Raw genomic sequence first — 14018 nt, 5'->3', positions numbered from 1 at the left:
CTGTAGTTATAGATATAGCTGATAGTGCTAAACTCCATAATGTTTCTTCTTAAACTTATTTTTGTTGCCCATTTTTGTAAAACAGAGTTATGAATCTCTTGCAAATATGAAATGTGTCTCAGTTGATACCGTATCAGGAATGACTTTTTCATTCTCATTTCCTTGTCAGAACATTAATCTTCCTAATGTAAAATGTATGTCAGCTATAGACCATGTTTGCAGTACATAATCATTACATTCATTGTGAAGAATTGGTGCATGTACCTAATGCATCCTCATTCTTTTTTCATCTTGCTCCTCTCCTTTCCCAGTAGTGAAGACTTACATGAGCTGATGGACTTTGGAAATAGCATATACTGGGAGTTCACAGGTCCTGCTTTTTAGCTCTTTGCTGTTCCTGCTACCTAACAGACCACTCATTGTGTTCATGTCAGGACCTTCAGGTGTAATTTCACAAAACATTTGTTTCTGTTATTTTGTTTTATAGGAAAGTGGGTTTCTAGTGGATTTGCTAGTTCTCCTTGAATGCAGTCAGAGTCTGTGTTTCTATCTGAATTCTGTGTTCTTCATTTAACATGTTAATAATCTGATTGGTTTCTTCTATAAAGGCTTTCCCCGTTTTTGTTTTTTGTTTTTGTTACTAATATAAAATTGCAAATCTTTTTCTTGATTTTTTTCCACTCACATTTTTATCATTGAAGAGATCTTGTTTCTTACTGAAACTTATTGCTTGCTTATTGAAAGTTAACACAAAAATCTCAATTGTTGAAATATTTTAAAGTATTACATTGAGATTTTTCTAACCTTTTTTTTCTTTTCCTGTCTAATTGCTATTTTTCTGGATAAATCCCAAATAATCCATATTTTCAAGATTCTTGACCTAAGGTATTTTAGAACCAATATAGCCTTTTTTTTTTTTTTTTTTTTTTTTTTTTGGTACCGGGGATTAAACTTGGGACCTTGCGCTTGCGAGGCAGGTGGCTGACCTCTGAGCTAAATTCCTGGCCCCCAATATAGCCTTTTGATTTTGCATTGGTGTGTTGGGTGAGGATATTTTAGTTAGCCATTTGAATACAAGTAGTTCAACTGTTGAATAATTTCTTAGTGCTCTTTGTTTAAAATAAAAGTGAAAATTGTGCTGGTAAGTTTGAATGAGTCGTTACGTTGTTAGGTAAAGCAGCAGATGAGGTTGGCATGGGGCTGCACAGTAGTGTGTGGTATCAGGTGGTGGTGATTGACGACCACTAGATGTGTCCTAAACACCATTTCATGCAAATCATGTCTGAGGAGACTGCTGCATCAAATCACATTTCTTTCTGATTATAACCTTTACAGCTGAGAATCCAGACTTCATTCTATCTAGGAAAGAAGGGCTTGCTTTTGAATGTTGCTGTTTTTAACAACATGCCCCAAATGCCTTGTAATTACTAACACTTAAGGTAAAGAAGGAATGATGGGCATTTTCTCTTATCAGATCTATGAGTAGTAGCAGAAGAATGTGGTAGGAGAGCTTTCCAGCTGTCAAACTCTGTCAGGTTTGGGAGGAGAAGATGCAGTTTAAAATGCAGGTGACATAATACCCAACATCCTCCACTTGCTCCTGGGTTTCTGATTAATCGTGATTACCATACATTATCATACCATCAAATTTAATCATATCAATGAATTCCCATCTGCAGCAGTAACAGGAGCAGCTAAACATGGTGGTAATTTATCAAATTCAGTAACCCTTTAACTCTACTCCCTGCATTGTCAGCATATATTTTATACATGGGTGGAGATAGGGATGGGTTAAAGGTCACTCTAAAGCTCAAAAGGACATGGAATAGGCACTGAAATTATATAAAACCCATGTCTTGGAGAATTACTGTTGAAGTCATTGAGTCATTCTGCAAAAACCATATTATAAGATATATGATAAACTTTTGTTTATTTTTTTTACTATAAGTAAAACTATTAACACTGACAATAATGTCTCCATAAACCCGCTTCAGATTATAATGCTATATGAGTTTGACTTAAAGTTTAAATGCAGTTTGTCCATCTGTACCTTAATCATGTAGCCTGGAAATGTCTGGCAATAACACAGTTTCAGTCTTGGATCATGTCTCTTAGCCAAGAACATCTCCATGATCTGGTATTTGGGGATTTTGGTTTGGTTTTGTTTGGTTTTTTTTTTTTTTTTTTTTTTTGGTACCGGGGATTGAACTCAGGTCCTTGTGCTTGCAAGGCAGGCCACTGAACCGCTGAGCTAAATCCCTGGCCCAGGTTCTGTTTTAATATTTATTTTCCCATGTATTTTTGAAGACTCAAATCTGTTCAGATGCATTTTTGGGATAAATTTGAAAGAGATCTAAGAGTATCAAAACACAGTTCTTCCAAAAGATTGGACTTTTCCACTAATCTGTGAATTCTGACCATTACTTGCAGTTGTGTAGTTGCCATAGGGATGACAGAGGACAGTTCCTTCACTCCAGGATTCCACACTGCCCTGGCCTGGACCCTGGCAACCCCTGATATTTTCTGTTCCTGTGATTTTGTGATATAAAGGAAATCTTGCAGCGCGTTTTATTTGCAGTCTGGTTTCTCTTGTGGCGTATACTGCATCTGAGCCTCATCTGTGTTAGAAGTATGTCTATGTTTGTTACTTTGCAGTATTCCATTGTGCAGATGCACCACGGTTTGTATCCATTGACCAGAAAGGTGCCAGAACCATCTGTGTGAACATAGGTCTTTTGTAAATGCCTGGGAGGAGAATTGTAGGTCATGAGGTAGGTATGTTTATAGACTGACATTTTAAAATTGTGCTTTCTATTCATACAGCTGATACTACTGCTTTACTTTTTGATTTTTTTTTTTTTTTTTAATGAGGAGATGGTCTTTTTAGAGTATATGTTGTTGAAGATCAGTGGTGAAAGAAAAATGGAGTGATGACAGTATTTCGTATTTTACACAGAATTGTTTTCAGCAACTCTATGGAGTAGAGAGGTGGCATTGTTTTCTCTTTTATAGATTGGGAAGCTGAGTCTTGGAACAATTCATTGCTTCAGTTAACAACTGGAACCAAGATAGTCTGTGTCTTAATTTTTATGCAGTACCCTCTCCTTAAATGTTAAAATGCACATCAGTAAGCTGCATAAAAAAGATGGGAAACAAGAAGTTGATCCTAATTCTTGTGAGACTATGCCAGTCTCTCATTACTCAGGTGGAGAGTTTACTAGTAGGGGATATTGTGGGCAGTGTTGTTTGGGCAAGAACAAAGTTGGGGAGGTGCAGGAGTATAGGATTTTTATTTTGTGAAAGAATGTAAGTAGTCTTTAGTGGCATTAGCAAAAGCAGTATTTTTGTGCTACAGATAAGTTTTTTCATCTTGTAATTAGTGCTCTGGTTTCATTGCTTGAACCAGTAACACTATTTTAATATGGAAATCCTAGTATAGGTACTACTTGTCACTGGGTAAATATGTGTTTTCAAAATGTTAGTATGCCTTTATAAGTATAAAAGTACCTTCTAGGAAAATGAATGTAGATATTTAAAGAAGGCACAACCTGAGAAGAAAAAGAATCTGTGGAGAATTCTGAGATAAGAGGATTAACATAACTGTGATAGAAGGCTGTAATTTTAATTATGTCAGGGGTCACTAGTGGTCTTTATTCTTTGCATTTAACCCATTTAATCAGAATTAACTGAGAGGTGTTCTTAAGTGTCAATTGGTTTCTTAAATAGTTCTTGGCATGTTAAGTGAGATTAATAAATGAAAACACGTTATAGAGAAGGTTGTAATTTATTGAAAGATTCGTGAAGTTTCAATGACATTGTTAAGGTATTTAATTAGTCTTATTAAAGCACACTGGCTGACCCTGTTAAGGAAGCTGATAAATCACATAATAGCTGTTGGAGCCTTTTTATTCTCAGCTTTATACGATTAACTTTGTGCTAAGCAATTTATGCAAAGTTTCCATCTTTTTTTCGTAACTGAAGTTATCAGTTTTTTCTGAATAGGATTAATATAGATAACATCATGTAATTAACAAGAGATGCAAAAAAGTGAAAGTACAATTTGTGTAAGAATTATGAGAGAGAGAATGACAATTTCTTACCTTGGATTTTTAAAGGGATATAAAGAAAAGAAAAACAGAGCAATTGTTTGAAAGGATTAGTCTTTTTTCTCTCCAAAGGTAGAATTACATTAGTACCAAAAAGTTCTATTAAATGAATTAGTCACAACTCACGGTTTTAAAATAATTCTGTATGTGGTAGAGGAAACTGCTAATTTATTACCCTCACACTCGTGAGATGAAAGACATTATTAAGGAGTGATCACATCAAGGGAACTTTTTGTGTCCCAAACAGCAGACTGGAGCCTTGGTTTCCGTGGCGTTAATGGAAGGCAGATGTCTTTCAGAAGAAGCATTGTGGAAAGGCCATCTCAGGAACCATAGTCTGGAGGTTGGAGTTGTTAGCGGAAGGTGGAACCCAGGGCAGCTCACCTGTAATTCTGAATCTTCACACAGGGAAAAGTGATTTGAGCAGACTGTGTGTCTTGGGGCTATATTTTGTCAGGTCCGATGTTGTGACTGTTGTGGTTTGGGATGTGGGTGAGTGAGGCTCATGGCACAGAAAACTCAGTTAATGCTAACTTTTAAAAAGCCAAGTTTTTTTAATTTTAATTTTTATTTTTGAGACAAGTTCTTATTATGTAGTTTAGGCTAGTCCTGACTCACTGTAGTTCAGACTGGCCTTGAACTCATAACAGTCCTCTTCCCTCAACTTCCCAAGTGCTGGGATTACAGGCATGGGCCACCACACCTAGCTCTCTGATGCTTTCCAAACTCATGTTTTTGTTTTTCTACCCAGCCATCAATGAATATACTTGTCTAGGGGAGAGGATTTGGCTCAGTGGTTCCACCACCTAGCTGGCAAGCACAAGGTCCCAAGTTTGATCCCCAGTACAAAAAAAAGAAAAAATAATAATACATATACTTGTCTGTTCCATACCAAGGTGGGATAGGGGTTCAGGCTGTTGGAGGCACCCCAAAAATGGAAGGAGCCAGTGTAGAGGCTCCAAGCCTTCTGTGAGACACTAGGAATCATTGGCTAGAAGCAGCAGTAAAATGGGCTGAGCCTTAGGATAGCAGAAGCACAACCCGAGATGGGTATTTAGGTGCCTGTGATTATGTGAGGGCCTCACAGAAGCAGGACAGGAGGGACATGGAGCAGAGCTAAGAGTGCTTTCAGGTATGAGATTTGATCTAAGCCTGATCCTTGAGAATGAGTGGTCTGGGCACAAATCTATTCAGTTGTAAGCTGGGGGTGGTGTTTTGTGACAGCAGCTGACAGCAACCCCACATGTCCTTTGTCCAGTAGAGCTCAGAGATGCAGCACCTAGCAGCCTGACAGCCTTTGCCCAGAGCAGTGGTGGTGAACTTTTTAGAATAGTGACAGCGAACCTTTTAGAGCTTTTCGTGATACTAACAGTCCACTGCAGCATGTGTGCCATAGGTTTGCCCTAGGGTCTACACCTAGGAGTACCTGTTGGCATAGACAGATCTCAAAGCACAGAACCCTTAAGAGTTTGGCACCATCACTGTCACTAGCCAGCTTTCCGAGCATCAGGTCCCCCTCTCTGGCCTCAGTGGTCTCTGTTTATAGGCAGCTTAGAAAAGAATGAGGAGTGTACATGGGAGTTTTATTTAACTGCCAAGTCTGAGACTGTACACGTTTACTTTGCCCCAACCTGGTACTGTGACCATGTGACCCTGCTGGAGCCTGGGTGTTGCTCAGGAGACAGCAGAAACTAAGAACACATGTGGGGGATCCCAGCAGTCTTGTCTGGGGACCAGGGAATCATGACAAGGGAAAGCCAGGCAGCATCCATCTGCATCAGTATTTATTAGCCTCTGTGTTCCTGTAACAGCAGTAAATCATTCTTTTCATTTTTTAAAAAACTTTTCATCTGTATATATGAAGTCATTTTCTAGCACTTGGGAAAATTCAGAAAATCTTTCGTACTGTACAGATTCCATGCTCCATGGGGGGGGTAGTTTTTCCATTATGTAAACTTGCTCCTGCTATATCTCACTTTTCTTGAACAATTTCAGACATAAAGAATGTAGTCCATATGATCAAGAATATATAAAGAACTCAAAACAATCAGTCCCCCCAAATATAAAGACCTCATTCAAAAATGGGCATCCGAAATGAACAGACATCAAAGAAGTAAAAGCAGCAAGTAAATATATGAAAAAATGTTCCACATCACTGATCATTCGAGAGATGCAGATGAAAACAACACTGAGATTCCACCTCACCCCACAAAGAATGGCTGCTATCAAGAAATCACACAATAACAAATGTTGGCAGGGTTGTGGGGAGAAAGGAACCCTTCTCCATTGTTGGTGGGAGTGAAGACTGGTGCAACCACTATGGAAATCAATATGGAGATACCTCAAAGAGCTTGGACTGGAGGTTCCATTTGACCCAGCCATCCCTCTCCTGGGTATCTTTCCAAAGGCACAGTTTAATAGCTAAAACTTGGAAACAGCCTTTTTGCCCATCAGTTGGAAACTGGATAAAGATAATGTGGTTTTTCTATAAAATGAAATATTACTCAGCCACAAAGAATGAGAAAATAGATTCATTCATAGGAAAATGGATACATATTGAAGATATACTCCTAAGTGAAATAAATAAGGCACACATGTGTAAATACTGAACAGTTTCTCTGGTGTGAATAATCTGTAATAATACAGAAGATCCTAATAAGATTACTGACATTGAGAAATGGGAAGAAAGGAGCTAAAGGTGTAGGGAAGGTGTGATGGGCAGGGGAAGGATAAAAAGGGAAAAGAAAAAAAGTGAGATAATGAAAAGATGTAAATAAAGTAGTTGTAGATGGGGAGGGGAGGAGGGGGTAAAGGGAGGGCAGGGACAAGGGGGAAAAATGAGAATCAAGACCTGTCATGTAGAGGTACAAGATCCCAATAATGAATGTAACTGTACTGTATACCTAAAATGTACCAATAAACTCAAAGCTGAAAAAAAAAAATGTAGTCCAAACCTGTTAACCTGTATTTAAGTTTAGGATTTGACCCTGCAAAATACCTTTTTGTGGCTATGTGCGTATGGGGGGTACAGTTAGTGCAAGCATCAAGTTTGAGGAGGTCTTCACTCCCTCCTGTGTGGCTTTATCAGTGTCATCCATCTTATGTTTATGTGGCTCCAGTTAGATCTGCACAGGCTGAAGAGGCTGACCAAGGCCGTGTTTCCTTGGCCAGTGTGGAAGGATTCTACACTGACTTTCATGCTTGAAGAACAGTTGTCTCTAAAAATTGGCAGGTAGTTAGTTGCAAAGGGAAGAATGCAGTCTCTACGTTTTTTTCCCTTTTTCCTTTCCAGCGATGTTTCATAATTATAGAAATTAAACTTACTTCTAGAGATCATCCCTGCTCTTGGCTCTGTATGGTGTTGGTGCACTCTGTGTCTCAGATCCACTGCACACAAGAGTTTCAGGCTGGTTATTGCCCAGGTCTCACTCAGTACATCCTGACTGCTGTACTTTGGTCCTCCATTCCGCCATTTGATAAATATCTCAGTGATGTATGGATAGCTGGTTTGTAGTTTGGTTGTTTCTGGTATTGGGGATTGAACCCAGGGCCTTTGTAAATGAGCTAAATCTCTACCGTTTTTGAGACAAGGTCTCACTAAATTGCCCAGAGAGTTTTGTAATTTGGGATCATCCTGCCTCAGCCTCCCAGAGTGCTGGGATTACAGGCATGCTTCACTCCACTTTGCAGTTAGCTAGGTTTTAAAAAACATGCTGTAGCACTTTGAGGTGTAGAATGCAAGTCTGGGATTACCTTGATGTAGAAATAGGTTGTTCACTCATTGTTCACTGTGCCAGGCAAGGAAGTGTCTTAATATACAAGACAGACATGGTTTCAGTCCTCACAGACCTAGCAGTCAATGGACAGAGAGAAGTGGAAGTGGACTGGAGCGCTTTAGGAGACAGTTTCTTGGGTTCGATGGTCCCTTGTCAAAAGCTTTCTATTTGAATCCAGAAATGTGTAAAGAGGGGTCTGTGCCAATTTGTCTTCCACCTTACAGAATCATGGAGGTTGTTAGAAGCTGTGTATTTTATTATTTATAGTCCAGACTGCTTTCTGCAAAAGAGGCCTGTGAAAGTGATAACAACATTTGTGATAGATTTATGTTATTTATAGAGTACTGATCTAAGTACTTTGATCTCCCCATGAGAGAGATAGGTACTGTTGTTATCCCTGTTTTATAGGAGCAAGTGGAAGCCTAGTCAGGTTCAATCATTTACCCAGGGCTGCAGCCAGCAGATGTCAGGGCTGGAGAAGGTTGTCTTTTAGCCTGGGCTCTGCACCCTCCAGAGAGCAGGTGCTGCCATCAGCCTGCTTCTGAGTGCTGCTTTCTAAGCTGAGAGTTTAGGATTGTCCGGAAGTTAAAGTAATTATTACTGTAAGTTCTAAAAGCTTTCATATTCCATGAGTATGGAAAACTATTATGAGTGAATTGGGGGCTTTTATATATACCATTTAAACACCATTGAATTTGCATTCAGACGGCGCAGAGTTACTTAGGGAAAAGAAAGGTTTGAGAAAGAGATAAATATATTAAGATTCCAAGGGGGGCAAGATTTGATATCCCAGTATATCTTCAGTTTAATATAAGAAAGTATCTTTAGAAGTTGTAAATATTTAAAGTAATTTCCAGAGAATCTGCTAGTACTTAAAAGACTTAGAAAGTAATGTACCTTGCTTTCAGTCAGTTTGAAATTTGGGGGTGGGTACCGGGGATCAAAGTCGAGACCTTGCGCTTAAGAGGCAGGCGGTGGAACTACTGGGCTAAATCTCAGGCCATTGAAATTTTTATTGAAAACTCATCTATCATTCTTGCTGAGTTTTTCTGATTCAGTAACAACTTCGTTTGAGAACAGGATAGAAGGGGATGAAGGAGAGTCCTTTACCCTAATCCAAACCTGGGTAAAATCAGAAATTAGAACTTTTCAAGACTCCCACTCAGTGGTGGAGTGGGAGCCATTCTGCTTTCCCAGTTACATTTTGCCTTATCTGTAATGAGAAAACCTCTCTGGAGGACTTGAAATTAACTGTGAGGAAGAGAAGGAAGGGTCCTGTGAGACCTGTGATCAGTGCTCTCCAGACCCACAACTCTGTGTAGTCTAGAGTTCATATGGGACCAACACATTTCCCAGCTCCCTATGAACCAGTAAGAAATTCAGGAACAAATACCGGGCCTTCTGTACTAAATAACAAAGACAGAAAGTCAGGAACAAAAGTGAGGCAGTGAGAGAGACACTGAATGCTCCCTGGCTGTCCTGAGAGCCTGAAGGAGAAAGGCCAGCCCTAGAAGCCCGGTCTTTCTGTTCTGGGAGGAGTCCTGCCGGGCATTTCTGCAGTGATGCAGCATCACAGTAGGAGAGCAAGATAACACCTGTAGTGCTCCACTCTCCAGTGGTATGAGAGTGCAGCTGAGCTCCCAGTGATTCATAGTTGTGTTTGTCGCCTGATGTACAATTTGTAAAGAAAAACAATTTGCCAAACACTTTTGTTTTGCAAACCACATTGTTCAGAAACAAAAGTGTTGGTGAACCGATGTACCACAGTTATTAGCTAGTCTTAAGGCTAGGGTGTTTTCCTTTTCAGCTACTCGGTAGTATAGTTTTGTTCATGGGTTTTGTACTTTGTAGCATGAGTTGTTTTAATGAATGTTACTAGTTTTCTTTCTGTTTATCTGTTTGAAGGCTCTCCCCTGAGCCCCCTTAAGAGAGTAGTATAATTAAATGCACATTCACACACATAGTTTAAGAAAATGGCCTGCTTACTCAGAGAAGGGTTTTTACCCAGGGCCAGAATTGCCATATGGCTTGGATCAGAGGCAGTGTAGTGCAGTAAACTTCAAAGCACAGGCTGGGCCACTCCAAGAAACAACATTTAAACAAGTTTTTCAAATAATGCAGAACCTTTGATTATTATTTTATTGTTATACTGAAATTTTTGAAGATTACTTAAAAATGTTTTGGAAATGCCTGTACAGCTTGAGTATTCCTTATCCAGAATGAGTAGGACTAGAAGCATTTCACACTTTGGAGTTTTTCAGATGTTGGAATACTTACCCATGGACTTTACTCATTCAGTATCCCTGCTGCAGAAATTTGAAATCTGAAATACTCTGGAATTTGAAACTTTTAGAGTACAAATGAAAATAGTTCCAGATTTTGGGTTTTCGGATTAGGAATGCTTGGGCCGGGGATTTAGCTCAGTGGTTCTGGCAACTGCTTCTCAAGCGCAAGGACCCAAGTTCGATCCCCGGTACAAAAACAAAAACAGATTAGGAATGCTGAACTTGTATATGTCAGAATTATGTTGAAATATAAAGCTAAACATAGAATACTCTTGCTCTGTTTATAAATGGAACATATAAGTTACCTGGTGAACACAAAATTATTTTTGGTAGACATGGCTCCTACATCCCATGTTTTTCATTGGCTTCACATAAAAAGTGAGACCCTTTTTGTCCTTGGGCAAAAGTAGGCACGTCCACTGAAACTCCTCATGCAGATTTAAAAGGTAACTGCATAATAGTCAATTTGTTTGAAATAATTTTTATGCATTTTATCAAAGTAAAAATATTAAAGAATATCCATACCCAGAGCACCACAGCAGTAAAGTCTCAAGTTAATATTATGGTAAAGAACACATATTTATAAGAGTAAAAAGCCTTTCTAGTCAAGCATGAATATGTGACATGGATTCTCCCTTCCTGCTTTTCAAGTTTTGGGGCTTTCTGTTCCACAGCTTTCATGAAGTTCCTACTACTTGTGTTTTCATAAAGATGTCATGTTTGTTAAACCTAGCTTCTTTGTTACTCTTAGCTTCCCAGCTGTCTTCTGGGTTTTGGTTTGGCCAGTGAATATTTTGTAGTTCATCAATGCCTTTGGGGAGCAGGGCAGAGCACGCTTTTTAAGGAGATGCTAGACATGTAGAATCTGATGCTACAATTTTTTAAGAAGTATGATTATGAAAAGCTGAGATATACTGGCTCAGCTCTGAAAGATGGAGTAATAGTGAATGCAGACTATCTTCTTGCTAGCTAATAATTAACTATTCCTTTTTGGAGAAGTTAATAATTCTTTCTCTTTGGTACACCACCTTTAAGTGCTGTTGCATAAAAATGATGTTTAAAAAATTCTCAGTATTTGAAAGGACAACTGGAAGGTGAACAGTTTTCCTTTGTGTAGAGTTATAGTATATAGTTGTTGAAAAATACTCTGTGTTTAACATTTTTTTAATCCAAAATAATTAAACTGTTTAATATTTATCTTAACAGTAATTTGGTTTCTTAAATATTCACATTTTTCTTTTACATCAAAGGTTCCGGATTTTTGTTAGGGCACAAATTGAATTTCCTTTGTGAATAAAACAGTTTCATAGCTGTAGCTTATGGTTGTGTTAAATAGATAGCGAAGAATACCATCTTTGAGAAGATAAATGTCATGAAATTTCCAAGTAGACATTTAGTCCTTTGGATTAATAGAAAAGAAGGTCAGTAATTGCTTGGATTTTAATAAGCTTAAAAATAATATTCTTGTAGCACTGTAATAATATTAAAGCATTGAATTACTTTTTGATGCTGCATTGTTTCTTCACTGTTTCATTATGGCAGAGTCACTTTTTATAGCATGTCATTATATATGTGTGTGTATGTTCATAGAGATGTATGGCAGGCTGACCATGCCTGATATTTTTCAGAAGAAAACATGGAACCATGTATACATTTTTGAAAACTACAAGGTATTTTTCTGTCTTTCACCCTGTTTTCCCATTGCTGTTCTTTAGGGTCCTCCGGAGTTTCCACAGCATACACCTGGACCTGTTCCTAACAATTTTAGCCAGCCCCCACGACTTCCTCTCCAGGACCAGTGGAGAGCCCCACCCCCACCGCAGGATCGAGACCCGTTCTTCTTAGGAGGTACACTGGGAAGGGGTGGCAGGCACAGTGAGGGGCAGAAACTGCACTTTTGCTGGTGCACCTGAATAGTTAGTTACTGTGAGAGCGGACTTAGCTCCCCAGGGGTTGTCAGATTTTGTACTATGCATTTCTGCCTGTCATTTCACATGTTCACATTGGACAGTGTTGGTATCCAAAATGTGAAAATGTCTCACAAAGGAGGAAATGTTTATAAAAAAATGACCTGTAAAGCAGTATAGAAATGGGCAAAATCTAAGGTTCTGTCTAAGTAGCCATGCCCTACCCACATTTGTAATTTTTATCCTGGCAAGACAGTTCATAAACCTCTTTTCTAAGAAGTGTGTGGTCTTTCTGATTTGAAGGCATAACTGTACCGCTGTTCAGTTTCAGGTGAACCAAGGTTCCCCAGTCATCTGTTCCTGGAACAGCGCAGCCCTCCTCCACCCCCGCCACCTCCTACGCTTCTGAACAGCAGTCATACCGTTCCTGCACAGAGTCCCTTAACATTCACACAGCCAGGACCAGCATTTAATCAGCAAGGACAGCAGCCAGTATTCCCAAGAGAAAGGCCTGTGCGACCAGCCCTGCAGCCCCCAGGGCCAGTGGGAATCCTGCACTTCAGCCAGCCAGGGTCTGCCACAACCCGGCCTTTCATTCCTCCTAGACAGCCGTTCCTGCCTGGCCCAGGCCAGCCATTCCTGCCCACACATGCACAGCCTAACCTGCAGGTATGCACTTGACCAGCCTCAAGGAAAACTTAGTGCTCCTAGCTATATCCATCCATGTTGAATGAAAGTGAAATTCAGGTTTTCATTCCAGTCTATTGGTTTGTAATTAAAGAATGTAGGAATTAGTTTTAAATCCACAGTTTTCTGGATGATACTGCTTATTTCTCAAATACTAGGAGAGATGGAAGAAGTGATTGTTATTTTTGGGGAGTTGAAAAATATCACTCTTTGTTCCAGTGCTAGACAGTAAGAAGGTCTTTTGCAGGAAAGAATAGTTGTGGTTCACTCAGTATGTGCCAGACTCGAGTGCCCTCTGCTGGCGGGTGTATTTCTTGGGTGGACTCTGGTCTTTGTAACATCTTTTTTGTCTGGTTTATTCCTTGTATTTCAGGTTTACCATTCATGTATATAACAGTGGTTTACTTGACGCAACTTAGAAGCACATAGAATATGTACCTAAGTGAAACAGGGAAATGATTACTATTTAGGGCGTTAGTGAAGGATTAAATGTGTTTTAAGTTTTTTCTTTTTATAAAAATTTTATTCCCATTGTAGAAATATTAGAGTTTAGTTAAGTTTAAGAAAAGGAGGGATGAGGATGTAGCTCAGTGGTGCCTGCCTGGCAAGCACATGGTCTTGAGTTCTGTCCCTGTTACCACCCAAAAAAAGAAAAGGAAATTAAATAATTTCATTACCTAGAAACAGTTATGATGAACACTTTTCATGTGTGGTTTTTAGTCTTTGAAGGAATGAGTTTTCATCACTGTACTTTTTTTCCCCAGTCACTGTCATTGTGACCTTCTCACATCAGTGATTTGTTTTTCTCTACATAATCTAAGCATACTGTGCAAGGTCACTGATTTGGATATGTATGTTAGTTTCAGTGTTTTGGTATTGTTGTGCGGTAGGAATCATATTTGAGGTTCTCTGTTGGTTCACATTAGAGTTATTTCTTCTAGATAAATTCCTGGAATCCTGGGTAGAAAGGACTTGGGCACTAGCTGTTTGTGTATTACTGCATTTAAGATAATATCACTTTCATCAGCAAATTTAAAGTTAAGCCTTACACCACCTATTGTTTCTTTCTGGGGTGGAGGTTTTAAAGAAGCATTTGATTCAGAATATACTTGGTATATGTGCCTATAAACTGTTGTTTCTCTTTCTTGGATGGCAGGGGCCCTTGCACCCTCCTCTGCCCCCTCCTCATCAGCCACAGCCCCAGCCCCAGCAGCAGCAGCCACCGCCGCAGCCCCATCAGCACCAGCCGCAGCACCA

At 39.3% G+C, this 14018-nt stretch overlaps 1 protein-coding gene across 1 annotated transcript in view; it reads left to right on the top strand.

Annotated features, from left to right (window-relative positions):
- Rbm33 (RNA binding motif protein 33) overlaps positions 1–14018 on the top strand; it is a 99365-nt gene that overhangs the window by 55105 nt on the left and 30242 nt on the right. The window contains exons 13-15 of the mRNA XM_033763958.1: positions 11883–12015; positions 12400–12743; positions 13918–14007. Of these exons, the coding sequence (XP_033619849.1) occupies positions 11883–12015; positions 12400–12743; positions 13918–14007 (567 nt within the window). The remainder of the gene's footprint in view (positions 1–11882; positions 12016–12399; positions 12744–13917; positions 14008–14018) is intronic.

This window comes from Fukomys damarensis, unplaced genomic scaffold, assembly GCF_012274545.1.
Source record: "Fukomys damarensis isolate Sample0158 unplaced genomic scaffold, DMR_v1.0_HiC HiC_scaffold_16, whole genome shotgun sequence".
Classification (NCBI taxonomy): Eukaryota; Metazoa; Chordata; class Mammalia; order Rodentia; family Bathyergidae; genus Fukomys; species Fukomys damarensis.
Note: the sequence above shows the minus strand (reverse complement) of the source record. Positions and strands in the feature narration are given on the sequence as shown.